The 22505-nt window shown below is 42.8% G+C and overlaps 1 protein-coding gene across 1 annotated transcript in view; it reads left to right on the plus strand.

Moving 5' to 3' along the window:
* The window catches only part of GDPD4 (glycerophosphodiester phosphodiesterase domain containing 4), a 691051-nt gene extending 669236 nt beyond the window's left edge, over positions 1 to 21815 (plus strand). Inside the window, exon 16 of the mRNA XM_069639989.1 lies at positions 18225 to 21815. Coding sequence (XP_069496090.1) covers positions 18225 to 18328 — 104 coding nt within the window. The 3' untranslated portion in view covers positions 18329 to 21815. The remainder of the gene's footprint in view (positions 1 to 18224) is intronic.
* The last annotated feature ends 690 nt before the right edge of the window (positions 21816 to 22505 follow it).

Here is a 22505-nt window from a genome sequence, read left to right on the forward strand (position 1 = left end):
GAAGAACTATCCCATGAGAAGGGGGGAGAGGGCTTTAGGCCTTCACCAGTCCAGATCTCTAACTTAAAGCGGCTTAAGACCCCCGAGCCCCGAACACAAACATTTCAGTGCACTGACCAGCCCAAGACCCTTGACCAGAAAACTGTAAAGTGGCCAATCGGCCAGGAAGATCAGAGAGCAGAGACGGACAGCCTCCACCATTGGTTCATGTGATTTGTGCTGCGAGTTGCCGGGGAGAAGGTAACGCATTTAAACTCCGGGTGGGAAGATTGTAGAGGCGCCAGCGTGTCTGGGATTGGAGCGGGGGTTTACGCAGTTCTGAGAAGTTATCACGACTTTGAAAGTAGCCACCTTGCTCATGTCTTTGGTACCAGGTGCGCTGTAGATCTATGCAATAATGAATTGTGTAACCAAATTGCTGATTGGAGCCTTCGCACTTGACGATGGAAGAAGAAGATCCCCACGTGCACGAAGATGGACATAAGATGCTTGGACAAATCGCCTGGCATCCCATATGGAGCAGACTATATGTGTATTGGGTCGCATCAATCAGCTATCTGGATTTGTAACCTATGTGGTGTACGTCACGTGTGATGCTGTGTATCTTTATAACCCATTGTTCATGCTGTTTTTGTCAGAGCGCTTCGTGTCAGCAGAGTTCTTTGATGGCACATACTTGGTTTTTCGTGAGAATAAACCTTGTTCTCCTTGCAAGAGGTGTGCTTGGCGTTCTAGTTTTTCTGGTGTGAGCTTTGAGGGGTTACTCTACAGGTGCAATCTTGAGGGGGGGGCACTTTATTTGTAATGAGCACAGGAGTAGCTTTAACCCCAAAGAGCTACATCATATAAGCTTCCGAAAAAATGTACTTTAATACATAATTATACAGCAATGCTGTATTTCTCTCTAACTTCAGCGCAAAGAAGACATTATTTTTACTGTGTGTGCTATATAATCAACATAAGCATGAAATTAAATAAACATTGAAGAAAGTTTAATACGCCTCACTGCCTTCCACCTAGAGGAAGGAGCCCAATGAAAATGGAGCTGGGTGTGTGCCTGGCGTTAAAAGGGGGGAGGGGCTGTGCAGTGAATACATCACTAACAAAAACAAGCTTTGGCAAAGTCAATAGGTCATGCTTTTCCATATGTTTGCGCTTCAACAATGCTCAAAGGACGCAACACTTTTAAAATAATATTTAGGTAGGGTCCTGGTCGGGCAAGGCAGGCCCTTGCAGGGCTGTGGCCATTGTTTGAATTTTTTGTTTGAGCTAATAGGTGCCGCTTGTACCACCTATAAGCCGAAACAGTTGCATTAAAGTACACGTATGGAGAAATGGCATATGAAGAGAGACACACCGCTTGTAGATGTTGTTTGCTTATTTGCCCATCTATTGACTGCCCATTGCCATGGTAATCCCTATGGCCATTCCCATTCCGTTCCTGCCCCTCACAGCCCAAAACACCTCCTTGTGGGAACTCTTTGAACTCACTTTAATCAAGCCTTACTATAAGATGTTGGACTCGAAGTGCCTGCCAGTGTTTTTTCATGCAGTTTTCTGAGAGTTAATGACTTAATTGGAGGTGTAAACCTACAACTGGTGTAATTAAAATGTCTTAATCAGGTCTGCCTTCACACACTCCATTTATTAGCGCTATCGCCGCTATGAGTACCCTTCCCTGAAGTAGGCAAAGTCGACATTTTGTCTTGTTTATATGCATTCGCCATTTGCCAGGAACTGCTATTATATGCCCAGGGACTCACACCATTTTGCACCTGCTTCCATCAATGGGCAGTTTATACCACTGAAACAGTGCCTAGCAAGTGCCTTTCCCATGCCTACACTAAATCCTAAACTGTGGACATTGCCAGTGCTTGTTTAAAGTACCTTCCTGGTCTTCCATGAAAGGCTGTTTTTTGTATAAATATAGTCCTGCAGGAGGTATTTTTGGTTAGAGGATTTTGGTAGAATTGCAAAGCAGATATTGCACAAAGTCACCAGCAAGATCAGTGGGCCAATGAGAGGCTTTCTCCCTGGATCGCGTGTCAGTTCTTTGACACCACTCTAAGATATCCCTCCAAGTGCAGCTCTCTATAAGCAGACCTGGTCACGTGGGGTAGGTCCAGAACACACTGCTTACTTGCCCCAGCTCAAGTTACGATTGGAGCACATTATATTTCTCTCATTAAGTCAAGCAGTAGTTTTCTGGTCATGCTTTGCTTTTGTTTTAAGGTGTAAATCTAATTAAATTATGTTGAAGAGAAATACTGCAGTACGTTATAAACTATAACCCGGTTGACCAGGCCTCTAATATAGCTTTATAGACCTGCAGCAAGGGCCGTACTGGGCGTTATGGGCCTGAAGACCGAGTTAATGGCCTGAGCGAAGCAAGAGCCTTTAACGAGGTATGAGGGACCGTAACGCCCGTTACGGCCCAGAGCTGCAGGTCTATAAAGCTATTAGAACACCCTCAGGGCCTGATTCTGAACTTGGCGCAGTGAATGTGCTAAAAAGCAGGATTCACTGTGCCAAATCAGTACGCCCAGGCTCCACCAATATTTTCAAATGGGCCTGGGCATCCTTCGGGATTGCGCCTGTTTGTCATAAAGGGCGCAATCCTGAAATCCCAGCATCATTTTTGGAAAATAACAACATATTTGTTATTTTACAAATATGCTGCTGAGAGCATGGGTGTATATGAACACATTCATATAAACCAAAGTAAGCAGCTTCAACGTTGCAGAATACAACGCTGAAGCTGCTTGCTTTGATGTATGTGAAAGTGTTCATATACACCCGTGTGGTGTTTATGAACACTTTCATGTACACCAAAGCAAGCAGCTTCTACGTTGTATTCTGCAACGTTGAAGCTGCTTACTTTGGTGTGTATTAAAGTGTTCATATGGACCTCGGGTGTATATGAACAATTGCAGAATACAACGTGGAAGCTGCTTGCTTTGCAAACACCCGATTTGCGGGCTGTATTCAATCTGCGGGCTATACCAGTGTGTATAGCCCGCAGATTGACCAATCAGCTTCCGAGAAATACTACTAGGGGGTTCTAATAAGTATGTTGGCCCTTCTGAATCATAAAAATACAAAATACATCAATGTTTCCATTGCGACTTCTCCCGGACCTGCAGCTCCCCTTCACTGCACACCTCATGTTTATTGCGAGCAGGCAGGACCTATCGACATTGAGCATGTCCTTGTGGAGAAGCAGTGTGAGACATGTTTGGTTCAGTATCTGGGAAGAGAAACAAAGGATGACACTGCAGCGCGAGGACAACAATTGTTCAAAATGGAGGCGTTCTGCGCCTCACAATTGACTGAGCTTCTCACCAAACAAAGGCCGCAAATGAGCGTTTCTTTCTTTGAAACCGCGCATTAGGGGACATCAGGGCGAGGTTTGCTTCTGAGGTCTCCGACGGCGCTGTTCCAAAGAATGAAAAGCGAATTCAAGGCCCTCATTTGACGCGCGTGTAAAACAAGAAACATGTTTGTATCCTATACTTCAAAGGCCTGCGAAACGAGGCGGTTCTAACGCCTTCATTTTGACAGTCTGTTTTCTGATATTTTCAAAAATGGCGAGCACACTAATGCAACACCTTTAATATCTGTTAAGAACTAATTTCCTCATAGTGTGTGTTCTTATATCGAATATAATATGACTCTTTAAAAAATATTGTTCAAACGTTTGGTAAACGTGAAATGGGATTTCACTAAAATTCCCCAAAGAAATCACCTGTTAATGGCATCTGCTGTTTGTCAAACTGAAATCAGCCCTTATAAATTCGGTAATGGCCCAAAATGTCGCTCTCAGAATTCCGACTCCTGAAATTCCAACTTTGTATATCTTATCGACCCCACTTACACCACATATGTAGGGGGGGTGTATGGGATATAATAGTAGCATGGGGGGGAGGCTGCAGGGATCTCCCTCTGCACATGTACGTGGTGTAAAGGGGGTTGAAGAAAAAAAAAAGTCTACATTTTTGGCCATCGGAATTCTGGGGGTCGTTGTAATCACATAGATCCATAAATTCAAGGGTGAAATTGTGTTTCTTTTGCCAAAAGTGACGTGAACATGTGGAACTCCTCTTGCAAAGTGTATTAACAATTAGATATTTGTAAAACATTCATACTTTGGAGGAAAAAGGCCTCTGGGTAGAGTAGAAGACAACGGAAACTCCTGTGTGGGGACCTCTGGCAACATAGCTAAAGCAGGGGGTTCTAGCTCCCCCACAAATGTATGAACTTCCTGCGAGCATTGTATGCATGTATGGGATTGATAAAGCGCAAACCAAGCTGCGAGGCAATGGAGCACAGGGGACGCGTAACCCCTTGGCGGTCACACCAAGGGTTTATAAGTAGGGTGAGGGGTAGTAAAGTTGGGAGAGGGAAGTAGGAGAGGGCGGGCACTTATTATACCCGATGATGACAGGAGGCTTATAGATAAGTATAGGTGCGGACCAGTGGTGGAAGTGGAAAAAAGGAACTAGTGGTACTCTGGCTGCACCCAAAAAGGAAGGAGTGACATGGTCTAACAGATGGCAGAGGGGTGGTGGGGATGGGGAGGGTACGGACGTCGAGTGGGGGTGGGGGTGGGAGGTGACCAGGATCATAACTTTGGCTCACATTGTTGGATTCCAAGGTCTACAGTAATAATGTCTTTGAGTTCACATACAAAAAACACATATTCCATAATAAAGCCACATGCCAACATGTAAATCCTTATAGCAACATGCTGAGCCAAAAGAATAACATCGTGGCTTTAATTTTCACATCCAGAATGGTGAACTATAAGTCCCAGAATGCAAGATAATGCCAACCTGAAAAATCTAGTCAACCTCATTGTACTTTCAGTAATGTAAGACATGTAATACAAGAAGTTGTGTAATAAACAAAGATGGATATACAGATTCTTTGTCACAAACTTCCAGTTCGTTGTTATTTATGTTGTTGAAAACCTCTGATTAGCGGCTGAAAGCAACTTAATTTTTTTGCATGTCAAGCTAGTAGACATCATGGATATAAACAATCTTTAAAAGCGTGCTTAGTGCTGCTCACTTTAACTATCACATGTTTACAAGATAACTGGTGCTTTGTGAGCTCTTTGAGTTGCAAATGTTCCATCATGCCTATGAAAGGCTCTGCCACTGATAAAAGAAATGTGTTTGCAACCTGAGCACCTTAACGGTCTGCAGAGCCACGGACGCTGTGGTTGTGTCGGCCCAGTTGTGACTTGGGAAACTGGCAGTGCTTGAATGTCCGGCTAAAGCGCCCAGGACGCATTTCTTAAGCCTATGAACTAAAAGTATGCTCTGTAAAAAGCTAGCGAACTAGTGGTACGCCGTACCAATGATTTATATTACAATCCCATCTCTGGTACGGACATGGCTAGTAAATCAGCCCTGTCACTCCTCCATTGGCCACCCCATTCTCTCTCCCTTTCTCTTCTGGAAGAAGTAGAGACTAGAACACAGCATCAGAGTGAGGAGCACCGCGTTTCCGATGGCTGGCATGGCGCTACATAACTTACAGAGCAATGTACAGGGACGAGGTATAGGGGACTCAACACATTTGGAAATGATGTTGATGCATTAAGGACACTACTGATGACCTTACATTAGCTTCTACCAGCTCTTGACGCCTTTATCACCATAGAGATTTCCTGATCCTTCTTGTTCCTATTTCGCCTCACTCAGCCTTACAGTATCTTTTATTGCTTCCTTTTGTGTTTTGCCTTCATGTCTCCTCGCCTCCGTCCATTTTTCTTCCTACCTCTGTTTTTGTTACTGCGCTACCATCTGTCAGTTTTGTTGCCTGACTCCCCCTCCAGAGGAGATGGATCTCATGGCATCTGGCCACGTGTAACGATGGAGGCAGGAATGAGTTGGGGACAGTGGGGAAGAGGGATGGGTGAAGCAGAGGGAGGTAGTCTAGAAAGAGAAGCCTGGGAGGTGGGGATGCTGGGTTAGAGGCGAGATTTTGAAGGGCGTCTGAGGTGGGGTGGGAAACCGTGTACTACGTTAGTGACTTACCAGAGACTGGCATTGACTGATAATGCAGTCTGCACCCAGTACTCAGTGATCGTCTAGTTAGGACTACGTCACAACTAAGACAAGTTAGTATATAATAGACGGTACACAAAGCAGAATGCTGCCTGTGCAGGACAGAGGACAGGAGTTAGCAGCAACAGGGGATGAACGAGGGAAAAGGAGTGATGAAGAGCAATGAAAAGGCAACAAAGAAGGTGCAACCAAAAGCTAAAAAGCTCAGAATGGTCGCTGCTCAATAAAACAGGTGGATCCAAGTGAACAGATTAAGCAGAGATCAAGTCCTGAAGAGTGAAGAGAATTTCTACATAACCTCACCCACCCCCTGTGGCACCTCAGAACTCTCGGATCATCTTAGGCCTGAATAAGTCTGCCTAACTCTCTTCAAACTATCTTTGGGTCCTTCATGGGGATCTCTCTGTTAACTGTTTACCTGTATATAAATCACTCTGCTCCTTAAAGTCATTCCATTCTATGGCACTTTCACCTTCCTTCACTTTGCTTTAATTGATAATGCTAGGTATCTACAGAGGCAAAGGAGGGGTGTACTTTTTAATACACTTTAAGAACAACTTTATTGTAACTAATTACTGCGAAAAGCCAAGGCAGTTTTCCAGAATAAGATATAGGCTAGAAGCGTGCTGCAGTAAAGGGATACATGGCAAACTAAAAGAAAAACTAGTAGCGGCTATTGGAGATACTGTGAAAATAGCACAACAAAAATAATTAGGAGTGGTTGACCAGATGCAGAACCACTCAGCAAACGAAAGTCAGAAGTAGTGTTTAAAAAGGAGAGAGTCTGCAGTAAAGACCCTAAGAGCAGGATAATGAAGGTCCAGCAACCTGCCATAGGAAACAAGTTGCCAAATGTGCAGGCCTCAAACTTTAAGCAATAAAAAATTAAGGTCAACATCCTAGCAAGGGGCGTCAAGTGGGAGGCAAAATGCTTTCATACACTGAAAGATACCAGTAATAAGACACATCCCTTCATGTCTTGCCCAATAGTGTAACCTCTTAAAGCAGAGTTGAAACCATCACAGGAAAATCACTTTCAAACCCACATGAGGGGGATGCGAGGGCATAAGAGGGACAAGACGAACAGCATCCAGTAATATCAGAGGAAAAGGAATTAACTAAAATGATCCTTGCAACGCAACACTCCCTACAAGCAAATACCAGCCTTATCACTAACAAAGATGCAATGAAGTGAATGGATGAGTATAACATGGATACCAAACAGGAATTAAAGATACCAAACTCCAGGGCCTCAAGGGAACATTTAAAAACTGAAAATATTGTTGCCCCTAAGCTTGGAAGTCAGAAACAGGAGTCTTTTCCAATCTTCAATCTCACTCCAAACCCATCGGAAGAGAAAGTGTAATCAATCATCACACTTGGAAGTGATTCCAGACTTTGTGGGGCTAGCAGGAGACGGCTTCGAAAGAATCTACATCTCAATAGATAAGTTGTGACAAACACAGCCCCAGACTTGGGCTGACAAGGGAAGATAGATTGCACTCGTCGCCTCAGAATATATTTCAGAGATTGAGTCAGTCTATCGCGGACCTGTCGTGAGAGCTGTTTTGGGAAGTAAAGGCTTCTGGGCAGCCACTACACCTCTAAGGTTAACTGGGAAAGTACATAATTACAAGCCAGTTTGCCCACTCCATCTGAAACTGAATCCACTAGCAATTCTGAGATAATCGGGTCTAAAGTTGGGAGAAAGAAGCAAGCATGGAGAAACCAGTTGAAACAGTGTAACTCTGGTGTGGGAGAAGGTGACTCAGCCAACAGATTTCAGGAAAATTCCTGTGTCTTAACTAGCCACATTATAGTCACCATATTCACTGTATCCTGCCAAAACAAAAATAAGTAGAATGTTTCTGTCAAGTCAGTAACCATGGCAATAGATGGGGCACAGAATGCAGGGATAGAGAACGCAACCTACAAATCAACCACCCTAATGTCAATTGAAATTCTGGCAGAAAAAATACAAGATATGCCATTAAAGGTTTAAGAGATGGAGACAAATAATGAGGAGCGAAAGGAACCAACATTAGGTGATCTGCACACAGGATTATCCAAATGGTGCATGGGAAATGGGAAAGAGCACTTCAAAATCAAATCAGTACAACAGAAGCCGAATCCAAGAGACATCTAAGAGCGATAAAAAAACATTAGAAGGCCTAGAAGAAAAACAATCTGGGTGACAAACACACTTATTGATGAACTGGAGCGTAGAGTTTGAGAAGCCGACATGGTCTCTACAGAGAATAACAGGAGAATGAAGACTCTAAATCTAAAACAAAATGGTTAAGACATTAGACCATTACAATATGAGCCTGATCGAAGGAAGGCCAGATCGTACTTTGCCAACCTTTTAAAAAACAACTAAACACACGCGATTTGTGAGCGGAAATCCAGTGAACACACTGATTACCATTATGAAGAAAGCCAAGGACTAAGTGGGATAAACCAGAACTTTTATACATTAGCAACTTCATCCTCAAGAACAAATGAGGTCACTGATGAGACAAACCACCCCGGAAATATGGACAGGATCTCCTTGATTGATGTCACATTAATAGGGAATCAGCTCAAAAACCATGAACAGGGAAAAACAAGGGGAGGGGCTTCCTCACCGAGAAGAAAGTTGGAGCAATGGTGGGGATGAGATTAGCCCAATAACATGGAAGCAAAAAGGATACCAACTGATTGATTGAAGGAGGAACATTTCTGAGAAAACGGATGAACCATAAAGGGGGTGAAAAACAAGAGGGAAGGAAGACAAAATAGGAAGAGTGGGGTGTATAAACAAATCTGATACGGGGAACGAAACAAGGCAGATACAAAAACCAAACATGAATGTATTTCAAGAAACGTGAATGGCCATAGGAATGCAAAGAGAAATGTCCTGTTTTGAATCCGTTTCAACAGCAAGAAGCAGATGTGATCCACCTGTAGGAGACTATCCTTTCCAAAAAAGAAGCTAAGCATCTCCTAGATATTCCATGGAATTAGCATCTCCTAGAAATACCATGGAATAAGCATCTCCTAGATATTTCATGTAATAAGCATCTGTTAGATATTCCATTGGTTAAAATAATGTTTTGTTCAACCTTCACAGGCTGTATCAGAGGCACAGGAGTACTTTCCACAAATAGGACGGATCCACATCAACGAGTCGAAAGGGAAAAGTAAAGGGAGATGGGTGATAGTGGAGGCCAATATTTCAGGATAATATATGGCCCCAAAGATAGAGAATCTGACATGATTTAATGTAGTAATGAGAGTAAGCAGACTATGTGGGTGAAACTATCACAATCGGGGGAGACTAACATTCCCCTAAATCCACAGATGAATAGAAAGGCAAAGAGCAATATGCAAAGATTGCCAAATTAAGGGAAACCTTTATACAACTGATGGACAATTAAAATTTGTGTCATTTTGGAAAAACTTTGATGGGGAATCTGCTCATGCGCGCAGCTCCAAACTGGCTCCCTGGCATGATCGCAATGTGGTAAATTACAAAACTCCAATAAAATGAGTAATATATCACCAAATGTTTGGCAGTTTTGACAGACTAAGGCAGCAATTCAGGCTATAGGATCATTTGTGCCTACAATCACCTGTTAACACATCCACGATATGTTATCTAGGGATAAACATACCATCAAGGCTAGCAAAACTAGAATGCCCTGGTAAAATATGGTATGGACATTGTTTCTATGCAATGCACGGTTAAAAATTACATTTATAGATCCATCAATTAAAGTGTAACTTAATAGATTTAAACAAACAGTGCTTATTGAGTTGCTCATACTAGTCCTTGTATGTGATCAAATATATAAACAATTCACAAGTGATCAGTTTACATTGCCTTGTCAACACGTGTTTTGGCCTATCCAGTCTTCTTCAAGGTTATACATGGGCACATTAGGGAAATGAGTGCAGAATCAGTGAACAATAATTGGTTTTGGTTCAGATTCATTGGTACTATCCAATTGGCCAATTGCAAATGATGAGGGCCTTCCTAGCAGCAGCGGAAGCTATAGATGGAAACGTATTGACTGGCCTCATTCAAAATATCCGGGGAATCATGTGGGTGGTTGAGCCAGAAGGATAGTGAGTGTAGTGATAAGTGCAAGTATTAAAAATACTATCATTACGACTTCTTATATTGTTAAAATAATATGAGTGGGATATGGTGAAATAGCATAAAGCAGACTTAACACAGCTATACTATTGATGTTTCTAACAGCGTACCTTCTGAGGGGAAAAAGCTGTCAAGAGAGATGTTTGAATTCTTTCTGTAAAATCTGTAAAATACAAAATAAGCCTGTGCTTCTGGTTTTGTGAGTCTTAAATGAAGATTATTTTACCTGGATTGGGTTAGAAAGCTCAGCTCACTAATTTATCGACTGCAGAAATGTATATGTGACCTATGGTTAGAGGATCACATCCCAACGAGTACACTCAGCCTCTCATTATTCTGAGGTGGGCATACCGAGTACCATTGAGTGGGATAATGATGACAATGAGCTTAGAGTCCCCAGAACCGCCCACTGGCAACCACAGTTAGGATCGGAAACATACTTTACTCCCTTAAAAGGGACGTCCCCAGACATCTGACGGGACTGTAGCAATGCTAGTGACAACTTCCTGCTGTTCATAAGAAGGCAAGGCCATGCATACCATGGAAGATAGCCTTTGTGAATCTGGGAGATACCGCAAAGGCTACCTAAGGCCTCAGGGAGTCGCCTCCTTCCTTGCCAATGTATGGATTCCACTACTAGGGCCTCGCACTCGATGCAAAAGATCCATGTCTGATGTGCTAGCCATTTATCATGCAAGGATCCTAATGCCATGGAGACCATTACTACATTGTCAATGTATCACTCCCTCCCGATAAATAAATATGAATCAGAATAAAATGTCTATCCTGGTACATAAAAGATAGGACTGTAGCAGTGAAACCCACATGTGTGGCATTTCAGTCACATTAGGAATCACAGCAGGAGGAGGTCGGGATTTTGTTTTTGCAAAAAAGAAAGGAATAAGGAGAATATAGTGAGGATGGGTAAGGTGAAGCAAGTTGGCACAAAGTCAAAGACGACAGAAGAGTTTAGATCCACGATCAGTAAGAGTCCATATTGTAGGGCGGATGAGAGAAATGTGTTTGGCAGTGATCCATGAATGAATACCGTGTTGAAGTGGTCACAATGGAAGCCGTCCATGTATGCCCACAGCTCAGTGACAGAAGTGCATCCACAGGATGATGCAATCCCTCTCCATTCATTGGAGTCGAAGTCAGGCTGGAAATAGCACTGCTGAACGTGCACAGGGGAACGGGCCATATTAGATGTATGCTGATTAGTGGCAATGCGTAGGGAGGTTTATGGCATTTGACGATCTTTATTCACTTGATGAATTCGCTGTAATGCCTGAGTACTGGAGAAAAGAAAGTGCAATCCTGACTCTCAATGGTACACACTGGGGGGACTGGGGAAACCCATGGAGAAATGAACAAAGCCAACTGTGTCCAGCATATCATATGCTGGTCTCTCCGTCTCTCTCCCTCTACCCCTCCCCCTCCCTCTCTCTCCCTCGTTCTCCTCTCTCTCTTTCCCTCTTCCACTCTCTATCTTCCTCCCTCTTTCCCCTTCTCCCTCTCTCTCTTTCGTCTTCTCTCTCCCTCTTCCACTCTTTCTCGCCCCTCTCTTTCCCTCTTCCCCTCTCTCTCTTTCTATCTTCCTCTCTCTCTCCATCAATCTTTCTCTGCCCTCTCGTTCCCTCTTTCCCCTTCTCTCTCTCTCTCTCGCCCCCTCTTTTTGTGTGAAAGTCCTGTTGCCAGATGTGTTTTATCTTGAGCCACCCAGCTATTGCTGAAAGCAGCGCAAACGAAGGAAAACCACATCTTGAAGTGTGAGGGGGGGAGGGGTGGGGGTGGGTGCAAGGAAGGTTGTGCTGTTTTTTATGGTCAAAAGTAGAATGAGTTGATTTTATTGGAGCTTCAGTCTTAATAACCACTTTACTCGGATACATTATGAAAATGAACGTGCAGTGGTACAGATCTGGCCCCAATGTATGCTTGTTGTGAGAGGGACAGTCAGGGTATAGTTTTCTTTGCAGGAGTTAGTTGCAGAGTGTGTCTGTTAGCCTGAAATCCCATAGGAAGCACTGAGTATTGGTGTGTAGTTCACCTAAAAAACAACATTCCCCGGCAAGAGTGGGACAGTTTTACTTCATTGTCGGCGCATTCGCGCCGGAGCATTTGGGCTGGTCTGTGTATGTACGTGGTGTACAGGTGAAAGGATCTGGGCCCATTTATGTAGGTAAGAACTGCAGAGCCCACCTGTCCCAGTTTCTGCTTGACATGGGACGCTATTAAGACAACATACTGCCAGCCACAAGGTGAAGTTTTGTAAACAAACAAAAAAACAGCTTAATGAATAGCCCTTGTTTTCGACTTTTGGATCACGTGTGAAGAGACCGCAAATTTGTCTATTTCGACCTCCTATTTACTGTTATTTGATTTGATTATGCTGGTTGTCATTGCTCCTCTTGGCTTCTAGAGATTTGCTCACTCCATCTTGTAGGAGCATTATTCATTGTTAATTAGTCAATACTTCGGCTCTTGCAAATATTTTCTTCTTCTTTAATCTAAGAGAAATATGGCTCACGTCCATGGCTTATTCGTTTGCCTCCCTTTGTGCTTTGCAGCTATTCCTTGAAATAGCATCCTTGATCCCAGCCAACATAGACTCCTCTTCATTTTGCACAAAAAGCTAATTCTCCAACTCTGCAGTCCAGGTCTGTTTCTGAGGTAGCTGAATTGAATCTTTGCATGAGCAATTATCCATTTTCCTATCATGGCTGTCCTTGCCACATTATATTTTCCTCTAAAGTAAGCTTCTATGTGTCTCATCTACCTTGCGTTGCTGCGTATTTACACTTATTGGTCAACAAGATACTTCATTCTTCTTTGTATGTATGATTACATTATAGTTTCGTACATGCTTCTCTTATCACTTCAGTTACATTGTTACTCTTCAGTATTTTCATATCGTTTCAGTATGTGCTTGTATGGCTTCTTTATGACATTACTCTGCCCATGTCAGATTTCTCTCAGCACTATACGATATCCAGTGGTGTGTGATGACATCCCTCCACATGACATCCTTCCACTCATTTAGGGCGAGGATACATTTCATACGGTTGTCGAAGTACATATCATCTCTCGTACACTCGATGCAGTATAGGCATAACACATGGAGATCCATATAGGTCTCTTCTCCTGATGTTCTAGTATGACGGCGGTATGGGTGTGGGAGTTAGGGATAATGCGTCTACACCACTCATACATGGTCTCCCTTTTCCCTTCTACTCTACCTGGTACTTCTTCCTTTGCTCCTCCCCGCCAGTCTGCTTTTGTTCTGATGTTTCACTCTCCTGTTTCCTGTCTCCACCCTTTGATGTTACCTCTTTCCTTACTCCTTCTCCTAAACACTAACACCACTCCCACACTACTAATAGTCCCCTGCACGACCTCTCTTCCAACCATTACTGCTACTCCTCTCCAACCATTACTACTACCCTCCTATGACTACTACTCCCCTCAGACCACTACTACCCTCCTCCAACCACTACTACACTCCTCCAACCACTACTACTCCCCTCCAACCATGACTACTCTCCTCTCGCCACTACTACTGTTCTCCCACCAATACTACTCCCCTCAGAACATTACAACTCTCCCCCAACCTCTACTACTCTTCTCCAACTACTATTCCCCTCTAACCACTATTACTCTCACATCCTCCTTTCCCCCCGTACCAGCCAGTTACTCCTTACTCGGTCCCCACTACACACTTGTCTCACAATCACACACACTGCAAATCCACTTCCACTCCTGAACAAATACCTCACCTTTTACAACAATCTCTTACATGATCCACCACTTCCTCCTTCCTCCGTCTCGTCTCTCGGTCATTGTCCACCTCCACTGCTGACCTTACCTTGTACACCCACTACTGTCTGTTTCCCCTTAAGTATCCGTTCCTCCAAGGAATAGCTTTGCTTCCCCTAGCCAATCTAATTTGCTCTTCCAACCTGTGATGTGTGTGTGAAAAGGAAATTGTTCAAAAGGGGCTTATGTCCCACTCACTGCTTCCACAGGCCTTTGCCCTGTAATTCGCGTTGAATCAAGTCTCTGGTAAATGTTTGTACCATGGGGAATGATATCGCCAACATTGTTTACAAGTCTTTGTGTCTTTCTCTAGTGGTCTAGTTGCTTTACGTGTGAGCCCTCGCTGGTATGGCTATCCGGTACTGTACGATCCATGTGACAGCTGTTCACATTGGCAGCTTCTCCTTATGGCTCTCTGTCGGCTTCTCACTCATCCGGGTTGGCATGCAAGTCCCTCGGCAGGACTCAAAGGACGTGAGTGATGTGACAGCTGCTTGATCAGTTTGATACCCCGGTGTCACAGTGGATTTTCAACAGGAAAAATTATTCACAATGTATTGTAGGAGACATGCTTCTGCAACAAGCATTTGGGCATAAGGGGAAACGTCAGGAACTTATGCCCTCCCTACTCTTAACAGAGGTAGTGATTGAGTGTCCGTGCTTGCAAACAAATTACTCACATTCTTTTTCTGTGCTGCCTAGTGAATAGGTTATTTCTAGCTTAGATTTTCATACCTTGGTAGTCTTACTCAAACGTTTTATGTGGGTCCGCTCCATCTAGCTTGAAAGACCTTTGTTGTTGCCTTAGGGGATGTTTGATAAAATCATCCTAAGTTCCGTATTGTCCAATTGTTTCCAGTTGGTCCTGTAGTTTTGTTGTGTGTGTGTAGTAGTAGAATTTATTCATCGGCATACAGATGTCATGAAACTGGATAGCCATTTCTTCATGGAACATCTCTGGAAGAAGCAAGAAATGCACCGTTCATGTAATTTTTGAATTGGGCAAATTAAAATGTGTATTAACACGCAGCCTTGTTTAACTCTCGTTGTAGGAAATGGTTGGTACAGTTTGCTGGCTGAGATGCCAGTTTTGATTTGCAAGGTGATGTTGCGGCACATTGCTCTGATTAGTTTAAGAGTAACTGGCTTATGCCTTGGTTTACGTGTTTCTCCCACAGCAATTGATGATTGAGTGGATGTGAATTTTAGGAAGGTAGACATTTCTTTAGGCAAGGAATATTTGTCAATGAGTTGCAAAAAAACAAGATTTTGTCCACAGTTAATAAGTGGCCCTAAAGCCTCTTTACATTTGGTTAACAAAATAACAGTTACCCACCTGCAGTATCCATTCATTTCAAGATGCCGTCTATTGAGATTTTTCAATAATAGCTTATGTGCAATAAGATTGGTTTTGTTGTGTGGTCTGTCTTTCCAGAGTTGGGTGCTGCTACTATTTAGCCAGGATTGTGGGAGCGTATCCAGCGTTTTGAATTCCATGAAGCATTCCTCCACTCTACTAATTTACTAGTTGATTAAATAGTATATTATTTCAGATGGGATCTTGTTAGAACCTTTGGCTTTAGATTTCACTGGATATTTTTATGACATCTTCCAGGTTTTTGTTTGAGAACATCTCCACAACTTCGTCAATGGTTTCTGTAGTATCTGCATAATTTAATGGTTATCATCCCCAGTGGTATGTGTTGTAAATTAGGGATGCAATGGAGAGTACAGAGGAAAGAGTGCTGAACATTTTGATATAGTATTTTATACCTTCTTTCTCTAATATCTTGCCATCAGTTTGATTTGAAGGTCCCCATCCCAGAGCCTAAATTCTAAAGATTTCCCTCACTGTTCCCAGATTATTCCAGTTGTTCTGCCAAAAGAAACCTTTCATTGACCTGTCACCATAGTCATCCTTGGTTTACTCCAGGCTGCATTGCCTATTGAGGGGTTTTCTTTTTTCTTCTTGCATGTGCCTTCTCATCGATGTATGTTTTCGCTGCCTGGCTCGTTGCTTCCTGTCTCTCTCCTCTTTCCTTTGTCACTCCAGATAACAGGGCTGTGCCCCTTGGTAGTTGATTGGAAGCATCAGTGGACATTGTGCTTTGTAAGGCGGCACTGCTGGTTTCATGCATAGCTGTAATATTGTTCATAGTTTCGGGAAAATGATCTTCTAAATGGTCCCAGGAACGGGCGCTCATTTTCTTCCTAATATGACGTGTATTTATTGAGTCAAGTAGGTGTAGTACTACTGATGGGGGGGTCATAGGAAAGGTGTCCACTTTAAAGCTTTGTGGCTGGCTTGCCATATGCCCAATGATTAATAGTGGACCCTATCAATGGGATATGGGTCGTTGGACCTAAAAAACCTGACCTACTGCTGATTTGACCTAATTTGTTGAACCTAATTTCTTTTTACCTACTCGCAGAGAGAGACCCCCACAAAACCTCCCCGACTTCCACCCACTTCAACCTATTCCCTTACTTCACCCCACAACTAGTGTTTAATTAAAATATACCATTTGACCGACCGAATTCGACCAAAAGGATGCGGTCAAATCAGAGTAGGTCAAGTTGCATTAGGTCAACTATGCCAATACCTATCCATGCATGCATATTTTCTTCAGACGATTTTTAAAATATCTTTAATTAAACATAAGCCATAGTTATTTATACTCGTTCCGGCTCCGTCCAACATTGCCCCTGCCTCCCTTTTGTTATAATACCCAGAGGGACGATACAATAATATCAAGTAATTGAAAGAGTGATCTGAGACATGGTAATTAAGATACCATGGAGCAGGTTTACAAAGAAATTGCTTACCTGTAATGCATGGTTTCATGCAAACACTTGCTTAAACGAGTAGTCTACAAAGTTGCTAGCTTGCAATACATGGGTTGCCAATATGTATCTTTAGTCATGAATTTGCAATGTTGCACCCAGCATCTTGTGATTTGCTAGACAAATGACGTGTGTGCGTGTGCGTGTCTCGGATACTCACTAAGGGATGCACATCACATACCTGCATCATTTTGTAACCTGGATGATAAAAGGGCATCCAGACACGCCTTACCGCTTCACTTGTGCAAGCTACAACCTGTGCAGCCTGGTATTACCTATCCATGTCATCATTAATGTCCTGGAGCCTCTGTGAACCAGCAGAGAATGCAAAAGGGGACCGCTCTGGACATGATGGGACTCCCTTCACTCGGCTATCAGAGTCCAGTTAAATGTGGCTGCACTTCCATCCTTATGTTAACTATGCCTAAGTATGGAATAACACCCAGAGTTAACCAATAAGAGTCTGCAGGATTCCAGGGTCTGATAAACAAGCTTGGACTGGCCTGAATGGCAACAGGGCAATGCCCGAAGAAGCTGCCAAACAGGTCAATAAGAACCAGTTTTGAAGCCCATAGTGAGCCACTCCAATCTCTTGATGCAGTTGATTGTTTAATCAATGTTAAGTTGTGAATGTCCTTTCCCACCCTCTCTCTGCACTTGCACATTCTGAATGCTCACAAGGCCTAGTAAGACCACCTCTCTCTTTCATTGTTATTTTTCCCTTTCATTCCCATGTTCCCTCCCTGTTGTCCTGTGGTCGCTATGAAACACAATTTACTTGATGTATAAGAACCTTACAAATGTACAATAAATAAATAAAATACACAAGCTCACAAACATTTTCAACAAAATGTTCCTTCAGCTACTAGCCAAACAGTTTGCTCTGAAAAGCCACACATTGCAATTCGGGAATGTCGGCCAATTTTGATGGTGTGTGGGAGTGTTTTATATCCTAGTCAGATGCCACTGGTGTAAAAGAAGTTGAGGCATGAACCAATTAGAACAGGCGTTTGCAACCAACATGTTTTAGAATACAACTCCCGTGATCCCTCCCTTTTGAATCCTCTAGCTAGGGTTGATGGGAGTTATAGTCCAAAACATCTGGAGAGCAAAGGGTTGCTGAACCCTGAATTAGAATGTACTATAATGGACTAACAGTTTCTTAGCCATGCTTTGATCTTAATGTCATGTATAGAATTTGTATGTTTAAAATGTAGCTACCCGGTGCCATGAATTCCTGGTTCAAACCACTGTGAATACATTTCTCCCCAGAATCCCCCTGGCTGATTGTTAATCCCTGTGAATGTCTACTAGAATATGGGTGCTAACAAACACTATCTTATTTCCTCCAGAACTTGATGGCTCCATTTCTGAAGAAAGCGATCTGAAAAGCCTGCCATGCACTCCCAGCCGTTCATCCCAAAATGAGGTTCTAGGATCGGTTACCAGTGCATGAAATAAGGCGAAAAGACTGCTGAGCGGTAACAGAGAGACTTATCCACTACACCACCTCTAAGCATCCCAGATGTGGAACGCTCGATCATGCTGACTGTGCCGGAAAAGCACTCCGTGCACCCTTGTCCTCCCTGCCGCTGCTCGCCACTAATGGCCCAACAGGGCACACACTAATATGGATGGAGTGACATTGGGGAAAGGCACCGACTATGCCTGAAGGAGAACCTTTAATTTGTTTAAGGCTAATTTGCATGTGAATAGATTAAGCTGAATTTATATTGTGTGGGAGCTTAGAACCTCCCACTGTGGGTTTGAGCAACCGTGCAGAGCGAGCTGCTGCACTAACACTGGTGTCGGATGAAGAGGAGAAGTTATATAAGAAGTTGGGAGAACCGGAGAGTGTCAAGGAAGGGGACTCCAGCAGCCACACTGCATGCATTCGGTTTGTTTTGAAGGCACTGCTGTCAAAGAGCAAGCAGTCGAGGGCCATCAACTTGTCGAATGACTGCCAAAACGTGGCATTGACTTCGGATCTGGAGAATCGAAACCTAATTTGACATCCAGCTACAAAGCCACACTCTACATGTTGAAGAAAACTGGATATGTTCATGGAAACAATTCAACAACCAACCTATCTGATTTCAGATTGTTTACATCACAACAAATTAGGACAATTGTAGTGGCTGAATGCCCTTTCTAGATGGTGCACATGTAATATTTATATGTCTTTGATCAATCAATGTGCTGCAGTGAAATCTTCCTTTTCGTCTTTCGAAAAGTGATTGGAGTGGAACTTTCTAGGACTTGGCTGGAAAATTAGCACATCAGTGTAACGCTAACAATAGCTTTTTAGCAGGAAAGGGGCAATACACATTGATGGAGGCAAAGTAATATGCCTAGCCCTCATGGTCATAGAGCTCCACATTTCTAGAAAGTCTCCAATCATATTGAGGATCCATTTGTGTCATAAGGCGCCCTATTTATAATCTGAGCTGAAATCAAGGAGTGCCGGTTTTGGTTGTAGGCATCATGGACATAGTTCTACTTTGAGTAAATGGGTTCATCATTTGGCAGAAGATGGTGCCCAATGAGTATTCAGTCCATCTTTTTCCCGGACTACTCTTAACACTCTTTCCTCTTCTTTCACTTAAAGACCTCACATTCTAGAGCCCCCTCAGACAATGAAAGAGTCCTTCTTCTTGGGTGGTCTAAATATTATCCTCGCAGAGGCGCGTGCCTCGCCCTTCTTTCTGTCGATGGATACATCAGTACATTTCTGAGTATTTTCTCACAGGATAGCCGCTAAACTCCTACAGATTTTGGGTAGGATTTTGTTTTGCTTTTGAGAACAGTAACCACAAAACTGGAACCACTGCTCAATATCGCCCCATCGTCGAGGTGCAGAGTCATAACAGTGTGGTTTCTATTGCTGGCTATGTCAACCCTGTGTCATCAACATTTCTTTTAGTCCGCAAAGTGGCTTTATACATTTTGAGGTATTCATTGGAATGGGACTTCTAACTGTGAATCTGTGAAACACTTGTAAATATATCACTTGTGCCCTCCCGATCCCAGGTGGTGTGCGCTTTTCTGCCCTCGTCTCAATTTGCCACTTTCTTATACCGCCACTCTATTGTTTCCCTGTCCCGCCTTAGATCCTGCATTTAAGCTTTGGGCACATCTCTTTCGTTGTCCTCTCTACTCCTCCATTCCACTTTTCAGCCTCCTTCCGTACTCTCTGCTTGGTGTAACGCCGGCCAACCTTTCAGTGCATGTGACACCCCAACAAACATTGGAGATGCCAATGAAAGGTACATTATCCAGTCTCCCTTGCAGTTCTCTTCTTTTGCATCAGAAGAGGCACAGGGTCAAATAACCATACACTGCTGCTATAAAAGTGTGACCATCACTTTAACTCTGCATCTTAAAGAAGAGCCCATTGTGTTTCCATATATTATCCTAATAAGGTCGTACTTCTGTACAGTGGTTTTCAAGACATTAGCTCTTTCTTGGCCCCAGGGTGTTATTTATGCTTCTTTTGAGTGAAATGGTGTCTGCACTCTTGAATAACCCCACACTTCTGATGTTTAGCAGTTGTTTGTCTTTTATCTATATTTGAAATTACATCTTAACAAAGGTCTTAGGAAATGCAAGCGCTTTGAAGAGATTTGGGAATGTCAGAGTGCAAATTAACACAATTATTATGGAATACTGGAAAACAAGCCACACACAATCTGTACACTTTTCTTCTGATAAGGTTTACCTTATTCACTGCAAAACAGGGATTTTTTTACAAACACATCTTGACTATTGATTGTAATCTGCTGGTCATTTTGCAAGTTCCCTATTTCAGAAACAACATCCCCTTTTGAAAACAATAATCCATGTAAGGTAACACTCTGAACCTACTCTAATCAAACCTGTTAAATACTGAAAAAAATTCTAATTCTATGTACTGTATTGACATTTTTTCTAAGTGCCTCATCTCATGCTGGCCACTAATGTCCCACCAGTTCACTTCTTTTAAGGCACATTACAGTTTGCTGAGAGCTAAAGATTTGCAAGGCAAGTGCCTGAGGGTCCAAGTGAAGCTCATCTAGAAATAAAAGTCTCTAAAGAAAGCCATGGAATGTTGCATAGCTCTGTTTTACGCAAATCATCATTTGTTGAAATGTATAATGCCCGCTCATGCTACCACAGTGCTGTAATACCAGATCGTATATGTTCTCTAAAAACTGGACACACATGAGAGAAATCCCTGCTGACATACACAGAAAACACAATGTGCTTCTAGGGGGATTAACAAAGTTAAATCGAAGTGTTAGAATAGTCTACCTCAGAGTTTATGAACCACTGTATGGAGCTCATGTTCCATTGAGGCATAACTTTCATTTAAGGTCTAAAAGCATTGTGAAAGGCTTGTATGCCTTCCATTAACGTCACAACCCATTTTCATGAATTGATTTGTTCGGCAGAGAAGAGGGGCGGAAACAACAACTTGCCCTTCCTCCGCCTCCATTCCTCTCCGCCATACGAATGCCCTAGCATGTGTTCCCTGGCATCCATTTTCATGCTGGCACAATTGCTGGGTTTCCCTATGGAGCCTGCTGTCTTTATCTTACCATTGGTCCCTTGGTAGAGAACTGTTCCCAGTCCATCAAGGCTGGAGTTTGTGTGCAGGATATAAGGCTGGTGTGAGTCCGCATAGGCCTGGAATGGCACTGTGGTGAGTGTCGTCGTCTATCTGCTGGAAGGTTTGCCCGTATGGCCAGATCTCACTGAAGTAATCCCTAAACCAATAATGGCTGGTGGGGGCTGGCAATTCTGATGCATTTGTGAGTGGATGGGTATCCCGGTTAGATGTCTTTTCACCAAATCTTTTACACCTAAAGTATGTTTCAATGTAATTCTTTCACCTAAAACGTATTCACCGAATGTAGATTCCCATAATTAAAAGTGTTTATCTACCGAAAATCTTATACCGAAAACCTGTATACCGCATTGATTTTTTTATTTCATTTTTTTAATTGGGGACGGGGCATCCTCCCAAACTTCTATAAACCTGTATACCAAATACAGTTTTTTTTATTTTATGTTTATCGGGGAGGGGGCAAACCCCTGTTTTCTGCCCTTTAAAACACCCCAAACAAATGTAACCCTTTACCCCAGTCCAAACTACATTAACCATTTTTAATGTCACATTATTATATTTCATGATGAAAACAGTATATATATAAAACTTCAACACCCCAAACATTCCCAAACAAATGTAACCCTTTACCCCACCCAAAAAGAACATTATACCTTGAACTTTTTTCATATTACATTATTATATTTCATGTTCAAAACAGTACATTTTCGATATATAAACATTCAATATATAGTTTATTTGATGAAAAAGTGATTCAATAAAAAAACTTAGGTGAAAAAGCTCTCGATGTAATTTAATTCGTTAAATAGGCTGTATACTTGGGTATCCCTTGGTGTGCTCCACAAGTGGCTTCCTGATGTTGGAAAGTATAGGAAAGACGCATCAGTAATAATTACAGGAAGCTCTGTAATTCATTCAATGCCTATGGTCTGGGCCAGTTGATTAGAGCCTCTACCGTTGCTAGGCCTACTGCAATCCTGTCTGCAGAAAGTATGTGCCCAATGTATGCGGCTCACCTTCAGGCCTT

The sequence above is a fragment of the Ambystoma mexicanum genome, chromosome 7q (assembly GCF_040938575.1).
Source record: "Ambystoma mexicanum isolate Mex_15411 chromosome 7q, UKY_AmexF1_1, whole genome shotgun sequence".
In the NCBI taxonomy this organism is placed as follows: Eukaryota; Metazoa; Chordata; class Amphibia; order Caudata; family Ambystomatidae; genus Ambystoma; species Ambystoma mexicanum.